Raw genomic sequence first — 19,837 nt, forward strand, 5'->3', positions numbered from 1 at the left:
TGACGCAAATCAGCAGCCTCTCCAATCTGTTTTACCTGACACATTTTACCCCAACAAGAATTGGAAATATATTGCTTTAACATAGTTTTGGAAGGTCGAGAAAGCAGATATAATGTTCAGATAAGGCGTCACCTACAATGCTCATAGTTTTATCACTTCTTTAAAGAAATCTCTGACTCGACACATGCAGGCAGCTGGAGCCTTTGCTGCACTTGGAGCACTTTGCTGAAGTGAAAACTAACATTATCGTATTTCCTCTCTTGTAATATGACTCGAATTTGACACAAAGGATATCTCAATGGTGTTCAAGTTAATTGTGTGTGTCTGACTAATCATAAAATGTAATAATAGCAAGAGTCTAGCTGTTCTTTGAGCAGGTCTCTGTAAAATACAAAGAGCTGTTCAAGGAAAATGTGCAGAATAGGTAACATGATACAGACAGGGAGTCAATACAGTTAGTTATTAGTGTCACTGGCTCCTTTTTACCTACCTAATGGTATGTGTGTATACATAACTAATATATACATGTATATAAGAAATAAGGATGTGGGCCTGAGTTCTCATGGTTTCCATCGTCTGACATGGTAGATATTTGGAAATTACCATTCCTTCTGGGTGCTTGACTTGTCTGGCACTGAGTGTAAATTTATATTTGATATGATTGTCCCTTGAACATATGTACCTGACTATGAATGCATTATTTATGTTTTCAGGCAGAAAATGAACAAAATAACATCCAGGATTCGCTTAGAAATCTAGACATTCTTTCATTGCTATCTGAATGTGTTCCAATTTCCTTTATGATATGGAGCAACCGGAGAGGGAATAGGTTAGAAAAATAACTTAATTACTATTTCAGTGAAAAATATATCTGAATAATTTAAACAATGTCATGCAAGCAACACAAATCTGTCAAAATGGTTTCCTCATGGTAGTCTAACTTGGCGCATCTCTGGTGTTTTTTTCTGCTGCTTCTGATGTTGTTTTTACCTTCATGTGAACACAAGAAATGTTTCCAGATCCCAGTGTTTTAATCATGGAAATATAACCATCCCCCTTGGAAGTCCATTAGTCCTGGGATGGGTGAGGTCGACGCGTCACTGTAAGGAATCAAGGGGGATGGGACACTTCAGAGCTCAGCACCTCAGCCCAGCCTCCAGGATCCAATGACTGCTGAAACTGATTTTACAAAAGTGGGTGGAGGGGGAGAAGCGGGACGACTCCCCCAATTTCCCTCAGTGGCCGCTCCGCCGAAGGCGGGGCTCCAGGGATGCGTTTGACAGCTGCGAGTCAAAAAAATAAAAATGTGCAGCTCAGAGAAGGTCGGAGGAACCATGCCGCTGCTCCAAGATAACCGCGCAGTCACGAGGAATGGGATGGAATTTGACCCTCTGTAGTTTGCGTTTGCTCTCCTAAAACTGTGCCAACCAACGACAAGAAAAAAGAAAAAAAAATCAAACCGGGTCAGATTTTTTTTTCTGCACCTTATAGCGGATTTTTCTTTGGGTGAGATGCAGCGTGCGCTCTCGTTTCCAGCAACCGTGGAGCGCAGTCGAACCAAGGATCGCTTGGAGGCGAGTCTGGCCGGGCTGTGTGAGCTGGAGCTCCGCAGACAGAGGCAGGAGTGTCTTGTGCTGGGAGCGCTGGCTCTGGGAGAGCCTCCAGCCCAGGATGGCTCAAGAGGAGAGCTGGAATGCTTCAGCAGCTGGGGCCAGGAAAACTTGACGCTCAGGCGTCAGCTGGTAAGAAGTTTCTACTGAGCGTCTTTTTTTTACTGTTTGAATTCCCTTATCCCCAAACAGCATTAATTTACCCCTCTTTTAGTCATGTCATTTGTGAAGCTTACACACTTTTAAATATCTGAAAGCCTGCAGACAATCTCCATTGTGATCTGCTTGACCGTTGCATGGACTCTGCTGTTGGGCCAGCGCCTTTTGTACTGAGATGACCTCTAACTGCAAAAAAGTTACCCAACTTGATAAATAGGCTCTCTGTATGAAAGGCTGTAATGCGTTTCTGTGCTTTAGGTTGAGATTTATGCCTGTGGGTAGCGAAACCAGGGGGAGGAGCAGCCGCCGCTTGTGGCACAGACCCTCTATTTAATGGCCCTTTGTTCCCTCGTTGAAGACTTTTGTAGGTCTCACCCCTTAACAAGCTCTCATTTGTGCTTTCTGCACATCATAAAATAAGAAAATTCGCGTCTACGCTCGTACGCTGCACGCTAAATTGTCTTTTAGAGTTTTTACTTCTTTTGAAGCAAAGCTTTTGTAAAGTTGCGCCTACCGTTCTGTGACAATGCCAGGATTATAAGAATAGAAAACTGGGTTAATCAAGACAAGCAAAAGTTTAACTACGGGAGAAGAGCGTTTCCCACAGGAGACTTTACGCACCACCAAAGAGCCTCTTCTCTGTTTTATGTCTGGAGTTTTGGAGGATATTAAATAAACGTTGAATTGGTTTCAATAGCAAATGTACCCCTAAAATTGACACACAGCAGGGTAATAAATTTTGTAATTCCACAGTAAGCTTTCAAAGAATACCAAGTTACTTATGGGATTGCTGCTGTGTATATAAGTAAATGACGTCAGAAGAGGGAGAAAAATCAAGGCAATTACCTTGTCAGTAAACAGTTTGGTAGAAAAGCAATTTTTGACAGATTTCAACATACTCCAAAGCATTCGAGTTGCATACAAGCTGCAAAAGCTTTAAGGATAGGTGTTTAAGCAACAGTTTGACTGAGTGCCATGATGATTGCTACCATGCATGACAACGTCTGCAAAAGATGTGTGACAATAGTCATTTTGGTGCATGCATGGTGAGGCGAAGTGAAAGAATTAGGCTTGTTTCAAAGTCTGGCCAACGTTGTTGCTGCTCTGCAGGAAACATCTTAAAAATTTTAATGTCATCCTAATGGAATGCGCTGACCTTATTGCAGAGCTTTTACAACAGCTTGACTCTAAATGATCCCTGAAGATCTTTGATAATGAGACATGTCCATCCCAGACTGCCCTCCTACACAAACCGCTTTGCTTGTGTTGTCAAATTTTCCTAAAATCCATGTTGTGTTCTCACATAGAGCTCAAACTTTTCTCTGCAGTTATGTAGAATATAAGTAAACACTTTTAAGGATTAAATCCTTAATCAACTTAAAGATGAAAACCAAGAGAATAGGGAGGGTACATTTTAACAAGAGGAAAGATAAACTGAGCCTGACATGTTCTGCCAGTGGCAAGCTATATTCCAAGTGGGCTTCATTTATTTTAGTAGTGTTTATTGCCTCAATCTAAAAGCAATTTTTTTTTCTTTTAAAAATGAAGAACAAACCACTTGACTTTATGCACTGACAAAAAGGAATTCTGAAAGGCATTTAGTTCAAGCCATTGAAGTTGTTCACGTTTTATCAACCAGAATTATACCTGAACAATCTGATTAGAGTCTAAATGAAAATGTTGGTTCTCTTGAATAAGAGTTTCATTCGTCATGTGCGGTGTCCCTCAGAGAATGGCCTAGATTAGTCAGAGTTGTCAACTTCTGACTGAAAGTTGATGGGAGAAACAATTGTAGTTAGTGTTTAGCAAACAGTGGGATGACACTGTATTTTTGAATATACAATATGAAAATAGGCTTTGGTGTTAAAATGTTAAATTGAATATTTTAGTATGTGTTAGGATCTCAGATTGTTTGAGTTTGATGTTGGGTTTTGTCATTTATTTTGTATTCCTTAGTTTTTTTTCTATTAGTTCTGCCTTATTTCCACTTCAATTCTCCCTTAGTGATTCTAGTTTATCATGTTTATTTGTTGTGTCCAGTTCTTCTCTGTCACTCTAGTATAATTGTTTCCTTAGTCTAGTTATTCTTCAGTGTTAGATTTATTTCCTGTTCCACTGTGTACTCTTCCTTGCCCCAATGTGCCACTTTCTCTCTCTTCCTCTCCTCAGTCTGTCAGCGCTCCCTCCACTCACACCTGCAACCTGTTAGGTCATCAGCCTAGGTCTTTTGTTCAGCATTCAACCTCCCCAGTACTTAAGCACTTCATTCTTACTCACTACTCGCCAGATCCTCTCATCTACTCCTGTCACAAACATGCGTGTTCTCCTTGCGTCTCCCTGTTGTTCTCCTTCTATGGATTTGTTTTGGTTTGTGTTTTTGACTAGGCTCCCAGTGATTTTTGTAAGTTCTTAATTATTTTTTCATTAAATCTCCAAATCCATTTGCCACCTCTGTCTCTCCATTTGGGTCCAACAACAACCACCACCACCACATCATGACTGTACGTTATGAAGTTATTGCTTTATGGAAACTAATGCGATCTTTATAATTAGAAGTCAAGCATCTCCAGAGTTCCAGGAGAATTTATTTATAGAGTATGTTTAAAAAAAACTATCTTACCCAAGGTGCTATAAAAATAAGAAAATGTAAAACCCAAGAAATAAAACAAATATGAAAAGAGTAGCAACAGCTCAACTCACAATGTGCCTATTGCTACTGGGTAAATATGTACCTTTAAAAGATGCTTAAAAAACAGGAAACACAGATGACTGTCTAATAATTAAAGGCAATGTGTTCAAAAGTTTGGAAACCACAGCAGAAAATTTCACCCTCCTTTAAGTTTCTGTCTAGTTTTTGAGACAACTGAAAGCAGCTGGTCTGCTGCTCTTGGGAAGACAACGATAGAGCAAATCGGAGTGGCAGCAAGACCATTTTAGGAATTTACAACCCAACATCGGGATTTTAAAATTAATACTGGAGAAAGGACAGAATCTGTGCGATGACAACAGACAGCATTATTTTGAACTAGCTGAAGAAATGAAAGTGATCCCTGTCTAGTATAAAGTGCATTGCAGCAGTTGAGACAAACTGAGATAAAAGTATGTGCTACTTTCTTCAAGTAATGCTTGAGAAAAGTAGTTTAAATCTTATTTGTCTCAACTGGAGGAAACCGTTCTGAAAATATGAAAATCTGTCTGTAATTAATCCCAGGTTTGCTACATGCTGTTTGATGCATGGCTCTAGGCAACCAAACAGTGTGAGATACAACTTGGTCTGTGTAAAATAATCTTTGTTCCCCTTTCATTGAAACTCAGAAAAATCATAACCATGCAAGCCTGTAGGTCAAGACAATCCAATGAGAGTTGATGTCAGGGGCAGGTAAATCTGGCAGTCATATGCTGAAAGGTTTTTTTTGGAAGAATAGATCCCAAAGTGAGCTGATGCAACTTTGGGATCAGGACTTCATAGAAATCAGAACTTCATAGAAATCCAAATACAGTGGTTTAGAATGACTGATCACAAGATGCAGTGCAGAAAAAGAGTTTCCCTTTTGGCAAAAACACTCTCCATATCTTGAGAGACATTTGACCAAGGAAAAAAGGAGGCAAATAAAAGAAAAGCTTTAGTGAGAGTTGGCAACCCTGTGGTTATATAGGTTACTATGAATAAATATAGAGTTCTCTTTAGATTTTTTTTCTGTTCTGTATGTTGGGTCGCACTTTAATGTGATGGTTGAACAAATTTTAACATAAGAAGCACAGAAAGTAATTTTAAATTTGGCTTTTTTTCATGGGGAAATCATGGGGAGTGGGGGGAATCAACCCCTAATATTTAATTGTGCCACCCAACAACTACAATCAAGTGTTTGTAAAGTCATGCACCCGCATTTGATTAACATCCAGACTTTGACTAGGCCGTTTTAAACCTTAATTTAGCGTTTTTAAGATGTGTAAAGGTGGACTTGTTGGTATTCATTATTTTCCTGATGCTTAACCCAAGTTTGCTTGTCCTTAAGGTCACAAACTGAACAAAGGCAATCCTTCCTCAGTATTTTCTACTGAAGAGCAGAATTAATGATTTCATGAATTAGAAGAAATTCTACACATCTGGAAGGAGCAGATCAATTCATCATACTGTAACCAAGTGGTCCACCATATTGTGATTTTCTTTTTCTAAAATGTTGTTTTAGTTTAATGCCAGATGCTGTAGCATACACTTTTTTTGACATTTTTTGTTTAAATGTCATGAAGACATTTAAAATAAAATGTTAGTTGTTCTTTTGTGTTCTAATTTATTAACAGTGATTTTGGTCTCACAGCTTTTCCATGGATGTCATGTTTGTCTCATTATTGTTTGGATGTTTTTAGATATTGTCTTAGATTCTTTTGTGATGAGAGGTTGATGCACCCTGAAGTAGTTTTGGTTTGCTCTACTTCAGGGTGCTGCAGTGTTTCATGCTGCCTTTCTTTGTGGAAAATGACTCTCACTGTAGTTTTCTGTAGTTCAAAACTCTTAATAAAATAGCTTTGTAACCCTTTCATGGACCGGTTGAGTAACAGACAATATACTTTCATGAACCAGCCTTTAAGATCTGGCATAAAAACTGGGGTGTTTTTAAAATATAAATATAAATCCAATATGTAGTTGTAACTTTATTAGCAGCATCCCTACAACACTGCACCAACAGCAAACATGAGTCAGATCCTCTCTGCCCCTTGATGCTTACTAGTCACTATGATAATGTTTAAATAAGTCTTTAAAGTAAGATATACCACAAAAACAAATATAGTATATGAAAAATATAACTCACCACAATGCTGAATCACTGAGAGTCCTGCGCCTGTTTCTTTGTAGTGAGACGGTCCCATCTAGGGCAGTTTTGAAGACTTCATTGCCTCATTAGAAAGCCTGTTGCCACAGGGTATGCAGAGCGGGCTTGGTGTGCCAAAATTGCAGGTCGCAATACATTAATATTTTGAGCAGGGCTCTTAGTATTGTCTGTTAAATGTAGCTTTCTTTTTTCGTGGGGAAATCACAGACTCCAATTCTGTCTCTTCACGGTACCTTTTCCCCTTTACAAAGACACTTTCTAGAGACCTTTGTTTCTTTTGCTAGCTTGTGGATATATTTTTAGCACTGAGGTATTTCGTGACCGAGATAAGAGTCTTAACATGCATCAAGAGTGAGTCATGTAACGTGAAGAATCGGGTTATTTTTCACAATAGACATCATTCACACTTGGATGATTACATTTCCCCTGTTTTATTCTACTTCAGGTGGCTTGACAGGTTCTATTTGAGTGATTTCTTGATTGCAGAGGTCAGAGGGCATTCATAACTGTGTATTGTTCATAAAAATATGCTTAGCTCTTGAAAATACATGGTTATTCACAACTAATTTATGAATTAGCAAGGGAGCAATGGCTTTTTCACATAAGAGCAGTTTGGTATGGATAGCTATTTAATCTTGATAAATTAAATAACCATTTAAAAATTCCTGTTTGTATTTGCTGAGACAATCTGTGTCTGAAAATTAAATGTACTAGATGTTCAGAACAATGTGAGGGGGAAATATTTTACATAAATGTATCAACTTCTAAAAAATTAAGAGATTTAATAAAAAAGTTTCCTTGTTGGTGAAAGAATTAAAGCCTGTATCAAACCCCGTGGTGAAACATCTTAGCTGTGGTTGTCAGTTAAAAGGTTCACATTACATCTTTTAAAACACATCTTAAAAGTTCAGTAACACTGTATGTCTTAATCAAACCCAAGTTTGTCCTTTTTAATATGGAGAACAGAAAAAGACTATCAAGGAAAAACTGAAGGTTTTCTTCCTGGTTCTATACTGACAATTGGGGCCCACCAGAGATCCCTTGTATTATCCTATTATATTATCAATTTTGTATGTATTGCTTGCACTTCCAGTTAGATATTATACTCCATTCTGGCAAATATTACCTATTGTGTAAACTTTAAGTCATTATACAACAGAGAATCTTAATGGTGCAAATGCATTTTTAAAATGACACGTTAGCAGTTAATCTAACATAATTTTACTGAAATCACAGGTTCAAAGGTGCCCAAGTTAAATAAATGCAAATTATCAAACCAGTTTTATAGGTCAGGCTCTATGTTTTTTGTTTTCTCGATCCATGCACTGTCATAAAAATAAAACATTATAAAAAGAGTATCTAATCGCCACACCTCCTTCCTCCCTGCCTGTGTCTGTGCCCCTGCTCCGCTGGTGGTCTAACAAAAGACGCACATGGAGCAGAATACTAATCATGCCGATCTCAGTCAGATGACGAGGCACGCATAAGCGGGCCTTGTATCCGGTGTCTCTGAGGTCTGACTCTACGTCCGAATCAGAACTTTGTCCATCGCTCTTTCCAAACAAGATTAGTACAAATTGAATTTTGAGAAATAGCTACGTGACGGGCATGTGTTTCCAATGCGCACCAGGGTTTCTGCACCCCACATCTGCGCACAGACTAAAAACAAAACAAACAAACAAAAAAAAAAATAGATCAACTTGTGTCTAGATTGATTTTTATAAATTGTTCTGGTCATCCATGTGTGTTAATAATTAAGTTGGAATTTCCTCTGAGGGATTTCTGCACAACTTTAATTTAGCTGAAGTCTCAGATTGAGACTTCACAAATATCAGGTCACCATCTGCGCCCGAGACCCCCGCCCACCACCAGTCTCATCTTCTATACAGGTCCAAGCCAGTAAAGTGTGGCAGAGAAGCATTTGACCCTGGAGACCGCTCGGGTGTTAGTGTTTGTTGGTGCGTGTGTGTTTCCGATGTGACAGTGGGTCCCCAGACAGAGTGAGGGGGCCTTATTTTTCCTAGATACAGTGTGTGTGGTGATGAAGGTGCTGACAGCTGCGGGACACCAGACAGCAGCTGAGAAAGCATGGAGCTCTGACCTGCCTCTGAGCAACCCTGCTGAGAGAGTTTGGAGAGGGTGGAAGGGATTATATGAATTTTGCATGAATGTGTGACACACATGCGTCAATTAGGAGATGAGAGCTTGATTTTTGAAACCAAAGTGAAATCATTTAAATTGACTCTGTGGATCGACGAGTTTAATCAAATCCACATTTTGATTGTGAATGCCGACATATGTGGTAGCCCACTGTAGCATGTAATCAAACAAAACTGTAAGTAAGTCGTCATCACTCGTTAAGTTGAATACACTTTTTACTAGTTTTTAAATGAAGGGAAGATGGCTTTACAGATTTTTGTTGCATTAAATTGTGTTAAGGTGAAATGTTAATTTATTCTGGCCATCCAAAATGAAACTTATAACCAACAGCTTTAGAGTTGTATAGCAAGTAGATAAATTTATATAAATATTTAAATTTGTCATAAGAATGTTCCAGATTGGAAGAAAGTTGCTGTTGATATATGGAGCTGAAACCTCAAACAAATGACTGGGAAGAAGTGAATGATGGAAATGTGCTTTAGAGATTCTGCATTATTATTATTGGCTTGTATGATGAATTGCTTGCCGTACTCTGCAGGATTGTGTGATGAGCCATCAGGTTGTGTGTGTTCTGGTGTTAAGAAAGCAGCACATCAGTCATCGGTGACAACAATTTGCATGTTTTGCTCTCTGATTTCTGTTGCTTTTGCTCTAGTATTCAGTTTCTTGAGTTACTTTGGTTGCCTGCTTAGATTCAGACAATTATGCTCATGCAGAAACTAGTCAAATCAACAACTTTTAAGTGGACTCTAAATAGGTTGAAAATCTCTAACACATAAACTGAGCTCACTTTGTGTCTGTTTAGGGATTCTTTTCAACTCAATCTGCTTCCTACAAACCACTGTAGAACAGAGTCAAGAGTGTGCTCATGGACTCTGTTATATAAACACTGCATCTGTTCAGAATAGTCCCTCTGTCAAAATGGAATGAAAGAATCTTAAAGAAACATTTACACTGTTGAGATAAGGGATTTAAAATATGACCATGAGCTTATAAAAATAAGAGATCATAAGCAGAGTCAACTAGTGAAACTAGGGGCAGCGTCGGTGTGTGTGGGTGTGCATGTGTGAGGATCCAGCCTCCCACAGACTTCTCTGTGTGGATCCAGTCACAACATAGCTTTAATTACATAGGGTCGGGCCTGTTGGCTGCATGCCTTGTCTCCCCTCTTCTCTACATTCTGAAAGTGTTCTTATTTCAGACCATGTTGTAGTTGTTCTACAACACAAATGAGCAGCCATGTACATTTAGTCCTTAGGATAGAAGGACAAAGGAGAAAGAGGAACATAGAACTTTTAAGACCTTCCACTACCTTAGGAGACAAGAAACATTATGTACTTACTATTATATGTATATTAAATTTGAAACCTGTTAATCGAAACACCCAGGCATAAAAAGCAGCAGTCTTACAGTATCAGCCTGGAACTGTGCTCGCAAAAATTCAACTAATTATTTTCCAAATCTCCTTAAACCTTTCTGAATATCCTCTAGTTCTAAAGGGCACTTTTAATTTTTAACTAATGAGTTATGAGTAAAACCACATCATTTTGATCAGAAGTAATATGTAGCATTACTCATCAGTATTTAGGGGATATAAGAGGTTCTCTCTACACAAAACAGAAACCTACAGTTGCTTTGTCATAAAATTTCTAAGCACGTCCTGTGTCAATGACATGTTTTAGATCTGGACAATCATGGCTTTCACTACATATTTCTGGAGAAATTTCCAAACATTCCAATGCTGTTAACTTGTTAGACATATTTTTAACAGACAAAAGCTCCAGTATGTTTTTTTTGTTGTTGTTTTTTTTTTGACCTGCACAAATTCTTGCATCTGACGGATTTCATTCTGCCTTCATGCTGATGAAGGTAAAGCTGAAGATAAAGCTTCCAACTCTTTTGTCTTTTTTTAGTCTTTATTTTTTCTGATATAATTCTGTTGCTAAGTGAAACTTATTCATGAACTTGCTCCAATTGAAATGCAAGTATCCCAGATGTTTTGTTTGCCTGCTTTGTAACAGCTCTGATTCCAAAAGAGTCTGGCTTCACTGCGTCTGCTGTCTCCCACATCCCCCACCACTGTGGGACACAGGATGCAGTAAAACAGCAGTGCTACAGTGCACGCATTGTCAGTATGCCAGTGTGAGATCTGTCAGTGAGTCTGAGAAAACAAACCGTTTTTTAATATGAACCACATAGTCTTCTCTTCCACTAAGATTAGTTTGTTTGTGCAGGATTATTATTTTTTACCCAGCGTCATCCATAGTATTTAAGTGTGTCAACATGAGTCCCTGTGTATGTGCGAGTACCTCAAGAGGTGGAGAGAAATTGATTGCATGAAACAGAATAATTGATTACTTGATTTCCAATAGCGTCCCTTCCTCCAGGCCATTTCCTTACCCAACCGTCCTAACAGCAGCCGAAGCAAAGCTTTCCACTCAAAACATATTAATGCATCAATGCTGGGGCTTTGTGTACAGTAAGACAATAAGCAGCCTTGTCCACACAAAGAAAGACAGTGTTTCGGGTCAGGAGGTCATGTTGGAAGCATCGCTTGGGTTATTTGCCCTACAACAGCGGTTATTTGCATTATGAGCACATATGGGACAAAAGCAGGACAAATAGACTTTCGAGTGCTTGGCTGAGGAGCACAAATATAAACATTTTTACAACTTTTCCTTTTCAGCTATGCATGGCTTTGTAGCTTGTGGTACTTTAGTCATTTTCATGTCTCAAGTTGAGAAATACGTATGTTAAGAAAGCAATGATCAGGCAGTAAAGAATGGCTGATATTAAAGCTGTCTATTAGCGGTGACGCTACTACATACAACACATCAAACTCGGCCGTCAGTGCATAACACACGTAGTCCGTCCTGATGACAGCAGTGATAGCAAAGACTGTAGCTCAAAAGTGAGTTCATAAGGTGAAGTGACAAGGACGATGTCAAAAGAAATATTGTCTGAAAGCAGTATCTTGACCCTACACATGGTTTTAAAACATATAAAACCAAATAAAACATCTTCATCCATATATGGTGGTGACTTTCTATTTTAAGAAATATTGCTGATTAGTACCAAAATCTTCTAAAACATAGACATGAGAAACTGCAAGACCTTATTAAGTAATAATGCCTTTTTACAGGTGTTTGGGCATCATTTGACTTAATAAAAAAAAATTGTTTTTATCCAGAAGTTGGGATTAAACCTTTTTGCTGTCAGAAACATCAGTGTCTGTATGAATTGTATGCAAAATATGTCAAATCCAACAAGTGACTGCTCTAAAATAGTGCATTGACTCCAAGTAAAAGAGAAAATAACTTGGTTCTTTTGTTTAATGAGCTTTTTTGGTGATATCTCAACTGCATTGATCATTTTTCTCATGGCAGTGTTTCATTTGGTCCTGGGAAACAAAGACAAGGACCAAAGAAGTGCAGGAGAGCACAGATAGCAGCAGACGCTTCATTACAGAAGGTTCACAGTGTAAATAGTGTCACCTTATCACAAAGACATGTTCAACCTTCTGGAATAGAAGACCTGAGTGTCAGCGGCATTAGCCCCAACAAACCAAAAGACCTGTAAGACCTAGGTTTGTTTTTACAGTCATATGGTGTGGATGTTACCACATTGTGGGGAAAATAATGAGGTTAAAAATCCTTAGATTAGACATTTTTGAAGACCTGGTAGATTTTAAGGTTTTCCAAGCAGTTTGTGTAGAATTACAGGTCAATGCATTGTTCTCAGAAGTCACAGATACACAATAGTGTTTGTTAACAAATCCAGACAAGCTTGCAAGCAAGTGTCTACAGATGTTAGAGTGTGTGTCAGATGATGTCACCATCTGACAGAACCAGCCTGGCAACAACTTAAAGGCTGACCGGAGCTGTGTGTCCAGATTCCCTGTCAGTACAATTCTTTGCCTCCCTTCTTTTATTTTCTTTTTTCTTCCTTATTCCTTTCTTTTTCATTCTTCCCTTTGTTCTCATTTCTTTCTTTCTTTCTTTTTTCTTTCTGTCTGTCTGCCATTTAGAATTTCAATAAAAACAAACACTGGAAATGAAAAGCATAACTAAGAGAAAATAACTAAATAATTAATGTAAAAAAATTAACTTGTCTGGTACATATAGCACATACATATTCTCATACTATGCAATAATACAGTTGTAACCTCATAATACATTGTCAAGATCTTGTTGAATGAGCATTTATTGTAACTCTTGTCATTTGTTATTATCAAATGAGAACAGCATTTGTGTTTTTGTAGGGGTTTGCTGGCAGAGACTTGCAGTCCCAGCAATGCAATCTATTGCCATAAAAGACTGCAAATGATTTTTAAAAATTGATTATCAGTTATTGTTAGCACTAGAAGTATCACAAAATATTCTGACAAACACTTAAGTCCATATCACCCAACCTAAATTTTAAAAAGAACATAATGAGCGTTTTTAAATTAATTTCACATCATAAATTGTCTCTTATTTGCCTCACATTTGCCTGTTTAAACAGAATGACTCATTCTGTTTAAGTAGAATGAGTCATTCTGTTCGTGTGTGTGTGTGGGGGGGTGCGTGGGTGTGTGTACACCCCCAGCGAAGTTAAAGTACATCTCCCTACCCATCAGACATCGTTGAATTATTCATGTTCCAACTGACTGCCCTCCATTTGAGCCCCCTTGGATGTTGGAGCCCATAGTGTCAGATATTGGGTACACAAAATATACGTGTGATTTGTTCTTTTATTTGTTTTGACATTTAGTCTTGATTCATTTTTGCCATTTTCTTTCATTGTCATAAGATGAAAGTAAGCTAATCCCCAAATCATTTAAGGAAGACCTATTATTTATCAGTTCATGCAACTTGAAAAAAGATAATTTATCTTATTTTCCATCTTGTTGTTTCATATGTATCAAATAAATGGACACACAACTCGGCTTTGTAGAAACACTCAGGAGAGATAAATGTCAAACAAAATAAGATCTGCAGCTGGAAAAGCACGCAGCAAAAACATACAGCTGTGCCTTTTCCAGGAACTTAAGTATTTTCATTCCAAGTATTGGTTTGATATCTGAACTGCCATGTGTTGCTTCTTAATCCTTGTAGCAAGATCACATATCAACAGTGCAGAACAACAGAGAGCGGTTAAACAATCTGCATGCGTTTGTGTTGCAGAGCGCTCTCCACAGCACTCCATGGGGCCTTATGCAGGCGCTAGAACAGCAGGTAGAAGATCTGAAGATTGACATCAACGACGGCTGCTGTGAGGGAGCTCAACGAGACGCCGGTGACAGTCGGCCGAGTTCTGGTAACTCCTGCTGTTTAAAAGCTTTTCTGTCCCCACAAATCTGTCAGCCGTGTAATTAAGGATTTTTTAAATTCAAAAGCTCTTTGTGATTGAATAATTTTTAGTACTGCAGCTAAGCAAAGTGTTGAATGAAATAATTAAAAAACAAAACAATTATCTTGAAACTATTCAGACTGTATTGATAATGAGGTTTCATTACCTTCTGCTAGTCTTGTTTATTCACAATCTGGGAGCCTGTAAATGAGTTTTGTGGACTATTTCCAAAATGTGGTTTGAAATAGTCAGTACCCAGCAGGATATTTTAGAGAAATTAACAGGAAGGTATGATAAATGAGACATATGCTTTGTGTTGGTGTGGTTCTAGGTTTTTATGATTCAAGTGAGGGACAATCACCAAAAGGAAAACCCTCCTCAGCTGAGCCCACTGAGCCCGTCTCCTCCTGGACTTATACCAATGACAGACCAAAGTCTTTAGGTAAGAAAACTTAGGAAGTGGTTTACCTAAAGGTAGAATAGGACACTGCCATCCTCAGAATAAGCTCTTCTTAAAACTACCAACCAAGGTTATTTGGAATAATGTTCTGTTAGATGCAAGCCATAGATTTTACTATTTATGTCTGGTCTAGTTTGCAGTTGCAGAGGTTGAAGCTAACAGCTAGTCCAAAGGGCCAAGTAGAAATTGGATTTATACAGTCTTTAAAAACGTAAATCTTAAGAACTTCACAGCATTTTATGCAAACTCTAGTTTATAAACATCTTCAATTTCTTGAGGGAGTCTTCCCAAAGGATCAATAAAGTACAAGTCTAAGTCTATTTAAGGATTATTAGCATGTGGGCCAACCTCTTTAACCGGTAAGGAGGTTAAGCTTAAGCAGTCTTATTGTTTCAAATGGTTACCATAGTTTGTGCATATAGTCATACAACATTTTAGCTTAGTATGACAGCATGCATTGTTTCTCTTGATAATTAGGAGACAACTTCATGCTGAATGGGGAATTTGATGCACCAGTTATTCGGCCCAGCCTTCCTCGTTCCTTCTCTGCACCTCACCCACCACTAGAGGGCATTGTAGAGGAGGGCTCAGTTGAAGACTCTTGGCTGTGGGACACCAGCGTTGCCAGCCACACCTGGCAGCAGCAGCCTGCAGAGGATCAGATCACAGAGGAGGACTATCAGCAGGCTTTCAGAGTGGAAGGTTACATGCTGAGTCTCATCCAGCGTTACGCTCTTCTACCTCGGCCATGTCAGCCTCGGACCACCCTGACCCCTGACCCCACATACAGCGGTGCCTCCGGACACAGCTCCCAACACAGGAGAACTCCCTCTTTAACCACAGAGCAACGTCTTCCTGACCCCCATTGTCAGCCCCATGTTGACCTATCGGCAAAACTTAAGAGTCAGGAATGGGGTTGTGACCTGCCTGAGGGGGAAACCCGAAGGGCAGAGGCCCCATCTTTTGAGGAGGGTTGTTATTTGCCTCTCTCCTACCCCCAGCCCAGACCAAACCCTCTGACAGGGAGACTACCATCACCTCTGCCCTCCTTGGAGCCAAACTGTGGCGTTGACCTTTGCTGTGAACCTCCATCCCCCCAACATTATCTACATCCACAACCCTCTGTTTACCAGGTACACAATTTAGTAAGTGCTCAGTATATCCCAGGACAAGCCTGTCATGCTCCTGTACGGTCCCCCAGACATTACAAACCTGAACAGTCAAAGGCCAATCGAGCAGCTGCCTCTCCTGATCAGTCCAATTCAAAGTCCAAAGCTCCTAAAAAAAATCACAATGATCGACAGAAATCCAAGAAGGCAAACAACAAAACCAACCGATCCCATTCTGAAAACAGCCTTCCAGGACAGAGAGTGGTTCCTGACAGGAGGTACAGCACCACAGAGAGGCGTCCGGGACGAACCAATCCTGCCCAGAACCAAAGCCAAATCACTGCACCCCAGGTGGCCAGCAAGGGCCACAGTGGAAACCGCCGCTGGTGCTCCAACCTGGAGCTCAGCCAGGATGAGGGTGAAATCCAGAATGCAGCGCAGCCGCATAAACGATCTTCTCGAAAAGCTCGTCACGGTCACTCTTGCTCCCAGTCCCACCAACAGCACGCCCAGCGTTGGCACCAGGACTCTCAGGCCCGTGCCCCCTTGTGCCACAGCGAGGAGGGCTACGCCGGGGCTGCCCCCGCCGAATCCGAATCCAGCATGAGCGAGGTGTACTCCCCGCCATCCAGCTCGCTGTCCAGCGATTCGGATGAGAGTGGGGGGCTTGTGTGGCCCCAGCAGCTACCGCCTCGCCTTGCTTCTACCTCTTCATCATCGTCTGCGTCTCCACAAGCCAATGCCAGCGCTGCAACTCAGCCCAAAGCCTTCGTCAAGATCAAAGCCTCCCACGCTCTCAAAAAGAAGATACTCAGATTCCGAACAGGGTCACTTAAAGTCATGACCACTGTTTGAGTCTAATCTCACACAACCTGTATCATGAACGTATTAAACAGCTCTGAACATCTTCATGGCTGTTCCTTTTGGCCACAAATTCTACACTAAATAATAAATCCATTCATTAAAATAAACCTACCTCTATCCCTGATGAAATGCATTTACATTCACAAAATTGATTAAAATATAGCATGACCGCCACTTTCTGTCTGGTTGAAATAATTTTCAATTCGACAACCATCAGATACTAAAATGATGGGCACCCTCCTCATTGATTCATGTTACACTGTGCTAACAGAAACAGCCATAAAATTAAGCAATTGAACTTGTTTGTTTGTTTTGTTTATGTTTATTGCCTTTTAAATTAATCAGAGCTGGTGCGCGTGTGGTTCAAGAACTTGCTACTACCTGCATAAAATAAATTTAAAATATTTAAAGCTATGACACAAAATTAATTTAATGAATATCATATGGTATTCTGGCTATGTAAAGTGTCCCTCAAAAACGTTAAACATTAATTTAGTTAATTACAATTTTTGCAGAAGAAGTAGATGAAATCTCTTGAACAATGTCATGCACCATTCTGTGCATCTCCAACTGGATTGCAATTTGTTTGCTGGTTGTGACAATGAGTTGCATTTCCTAAAGAATATTTTCCACTTTATTTGTCCTTTTGTCGGTTTCACAACCTCATATCATTATTGACTATGGAGTTTTGCGTATTTTCTTCCAGCAGTGATCTTTGTCCGGGCATGGCTAGAGATTATTAATTTGAATCCCAATGAATTTCAATGAGTATCACCAAACAAAATTCATTCTCATCTTGAGCACAACATATTTACTTCACTACTTCACCTACTTTAATCTAATTATCCACTCTCCATGTTTGCTTCTTTGTAGCCAACCTCTTTCATGTTCCAATAAAAATCATTGTATTTATATGTAAAAAGTCTCAATGATTCTTTCTTATTGGACACCTAATTACTTTTTTGTCTCTTCAGACATACTTGACATGTTTCAACATTCTACTTCTGTCTTTGTCAGGGGCCTCCCAGCTACTGTTTCAAAAAGCAAGCGAGCAACAGCTGGAAGACGGTAGCAGAACGCTGAAACATGTCAAGAGACAAAAAGTAATTGGATGTCTAGTAACAAAAGGAACCTTAAGTCCCCACTTCTTTCTTTCTTCTGGTTACATGATGGTGGTTCTTGTTTCGCTTTTCATTGTTAAAAGACATATACATGTACATGTACAGTATGTCTCTCAGTTTAATTTTTACAGGATGGCCCTATTTCTGTCCATATGTTTTGTTGGGGGGTTTTTTTGGTCTTTTTTTTTTTTGCAAACATGCTTTTTTTTTTACCTTTCCTGTCCTACTGCTTTCATGTCCTCATTGGTCTACCTTAAATTTTCCCTTTTGCAACTTCTTCATTTTGCTTGAACATGCAACAAAATTTTAGCATGCATGCACAAGGTGCATCTTTTGTTGCATTTTTATGACCATTAATCTTGATTAGTCAGCTAGCTGTTATCTTACTTGGATTCTGTTTTCCAAAACCTCCTTAAGATATTCAAGCACTCACTCACCTGTTTAATCAGACTTAAGTCTTCAGCTGTTAAACAAAATAATGTTGTGCCATATCTATTATTTTTTGTAAACTCACTGACTAAACACACTCCATGATTTCAGTTTGTTAGCCAAGGGTTGTGTAACTTTTTTTCTAATCATTTCTCAAAAAAAAATAAAAATAAAATCTTGGAGAAATATGGCATATATTTATTCATTGTCAATAAATGTTTATTCCTCACAGTATTGTGGAGGTAATGCTTATCTTAAATGGGGAGTAGACCATAGCCAAGGTACACCCAGGACAAAGCACCAGTCAATCACAAGGATCACATACAAGATATAAAAACTATTGATACACACATAGACCATGGAGCAACACAGAGCCCTCAGTTTCCCTAAAATGCATAATTTGAACCCGTGGGATAAAATTGAAGAAGCGATAACCTATTCATACACGGAGTGAGCATACGAACTCCATATAAGGAACCTCTGGGTCTGAAGAGTTTGAACCTAAAACCTTCATCCTGAACGATATTATCAACTAGTGACTGTGTGCCACTCTATCTTTAGCATGGTGTATAATCATGCTAAAGATATATGCATGGGAAAATATTGTTTGCTAGACCTCTGTAAATATTGTCTTAAAAAGTAAATTTTAAACTATTTTTGGAGCATTTGAAGGTCAACTCAGAGCCAATTCAAAGTCTTACCTGGGAATGAATACGTGTCTGTATTTTCTAGGGGTGCACAATTTATTGGGGTGCGCATTTATTGGCCAGCCAATTTATCAATGCCGATTTCATTAATTTTGGGAGATCGGTGTTCGGCTGATTTTTACATGTGAAACCGATCTTATCCACCGATGTTATCAACCTCAGCAAAGGTCTAAAAATCAACCATTGTGCTTTTCTTTTCTCCTGTGAGAAAGGTTTGACTGACAAACTGACCAACCAGGTCTTGTCTGCACATTTACAGTTAATAATAGTCACCCCATTATTGCCAATTCAGCAACTTTCTTTATATATTAAGCAACATTTCAGACCAAAACTGCGAAAATCGGAATCGGTAAATTAGGCTTTTTAAAAGATCAGTAATCGGCGATCGGCCAGAAAACTGCAATCACTTCAGCCCTACTCTTTTCCCCATGAATAAACTTGTTTTAGGAGAATCATCACAAATCATATTTCTTGTGCTAACAGGCATTTCAATTCTAAATTAAAACATTTGTTGAAATGAAAAAAAAGTTAGCAATTATTAAACAGTTGAAATCAGCACAAATATTCAGTCGTTGTTGCAAAGTTGTGTCAGGGTGAACTTGCTGATAGTGAAACCCTGAACAGGAACTGAATGTGCAGAGCATTATTTTTAGCTGCCACTGTCTTCAACTCTGCATACTTGTGGTTTAATGTTGACATCTACCAATATGTAGAGACACCGCTTTGCTTTACTGATAAGCAAAAATTAAGAGGACTGAGTGACAATGTCTAGTAGACACCCTATTACCATACCAATATGCATATATGCATGTGCTTAAAGTATATCTAAGTGCACAAGTTCAATAAAAACACAAGCATAGGAAACCACACACTTGTAAATTTTTGCTTTTGTATATATCATCACGTGGCCTTGTTTGCAATGAATGTAGTATGTAAATTGTAATTTTGTCTCTATTTGGTAACTTTTTTGTACACATTTTGTTGGTTTTGTTTACTTTTTTATGATTTAATAAATAATAATAAAAAAATACCTTCCCAATGCGAGTGGTGCTTCA

General features: G+C 38.9%; 1 protein-coding gene across 1 annotated transcript; it reads left to right on the plus strand.

Moving 5' to 3' along the window:
- Positions 1-894: 894 nt before the first annotated feature.
- LOC116707917 (dapper homolog 3) lies at positions 895-19,335 on the plus strand. Its single transcript, XM_032545618.1, has 4 exons — positions 895-1,742; positions 13,927-14,059; positions 14,424-14,534; positions 15,030-19,335. The coding sequence occupies exons 1-4, from the start codon at positions 1,512-1,514 to the stop codon at positions 16,514-16,516; spliced, it is 1,962 nt and encodes a 653-aa protein (XP_032401509.1). The 5' UTR covers positions 895-1,511; the 3' UTR covers positions 16,517-19,335.
- The last annotated feature ends 502 nt before the right edge of the window (positions 19,336-19,837 follow it).

This window comes from Xiphophorus hellerii, chromosome 18 (assembly GCF_003331165.1).
Source record: "Xiphophorus hellerii strain 12219 chromosome 18, Xiphophorus_hellerii-4.1, whole genome shotgun sequence".
Lineage (NCBI taxonomy): Eukaryota > Metazoa > Chordata > Actinopteri > Cyprinodontiformes > Poeciliidae > Xiphophorus > Xiphophorus hellerii.

Excerpts from the sequence above, each read along its gene's own strand:
- LOC116707917 (XM_032545618.1), top strand. The coding sequence starts at position 1,512 with ATGCAGCGTGCGCTCTCGTTTCCAGCAACCGTGGAGCGCAGTCGAACC. Across the intron at positions 1,743-13,926 it reads TGACGCTCAGGCGTCAGCTG|AGCGCTCTCCACAGCACTCC; the intron begins GTAAGAAGTTTC and ends TTTGTGTTGCAG. Across the intron at positions 14,060-14,423 it reads TGACAGTCGGCCGAGTTCTG|GTTTTTATGATTCAAGTGAG; the intron begins GTAACTCCTGCT and ends GTGTGGTTCTAG.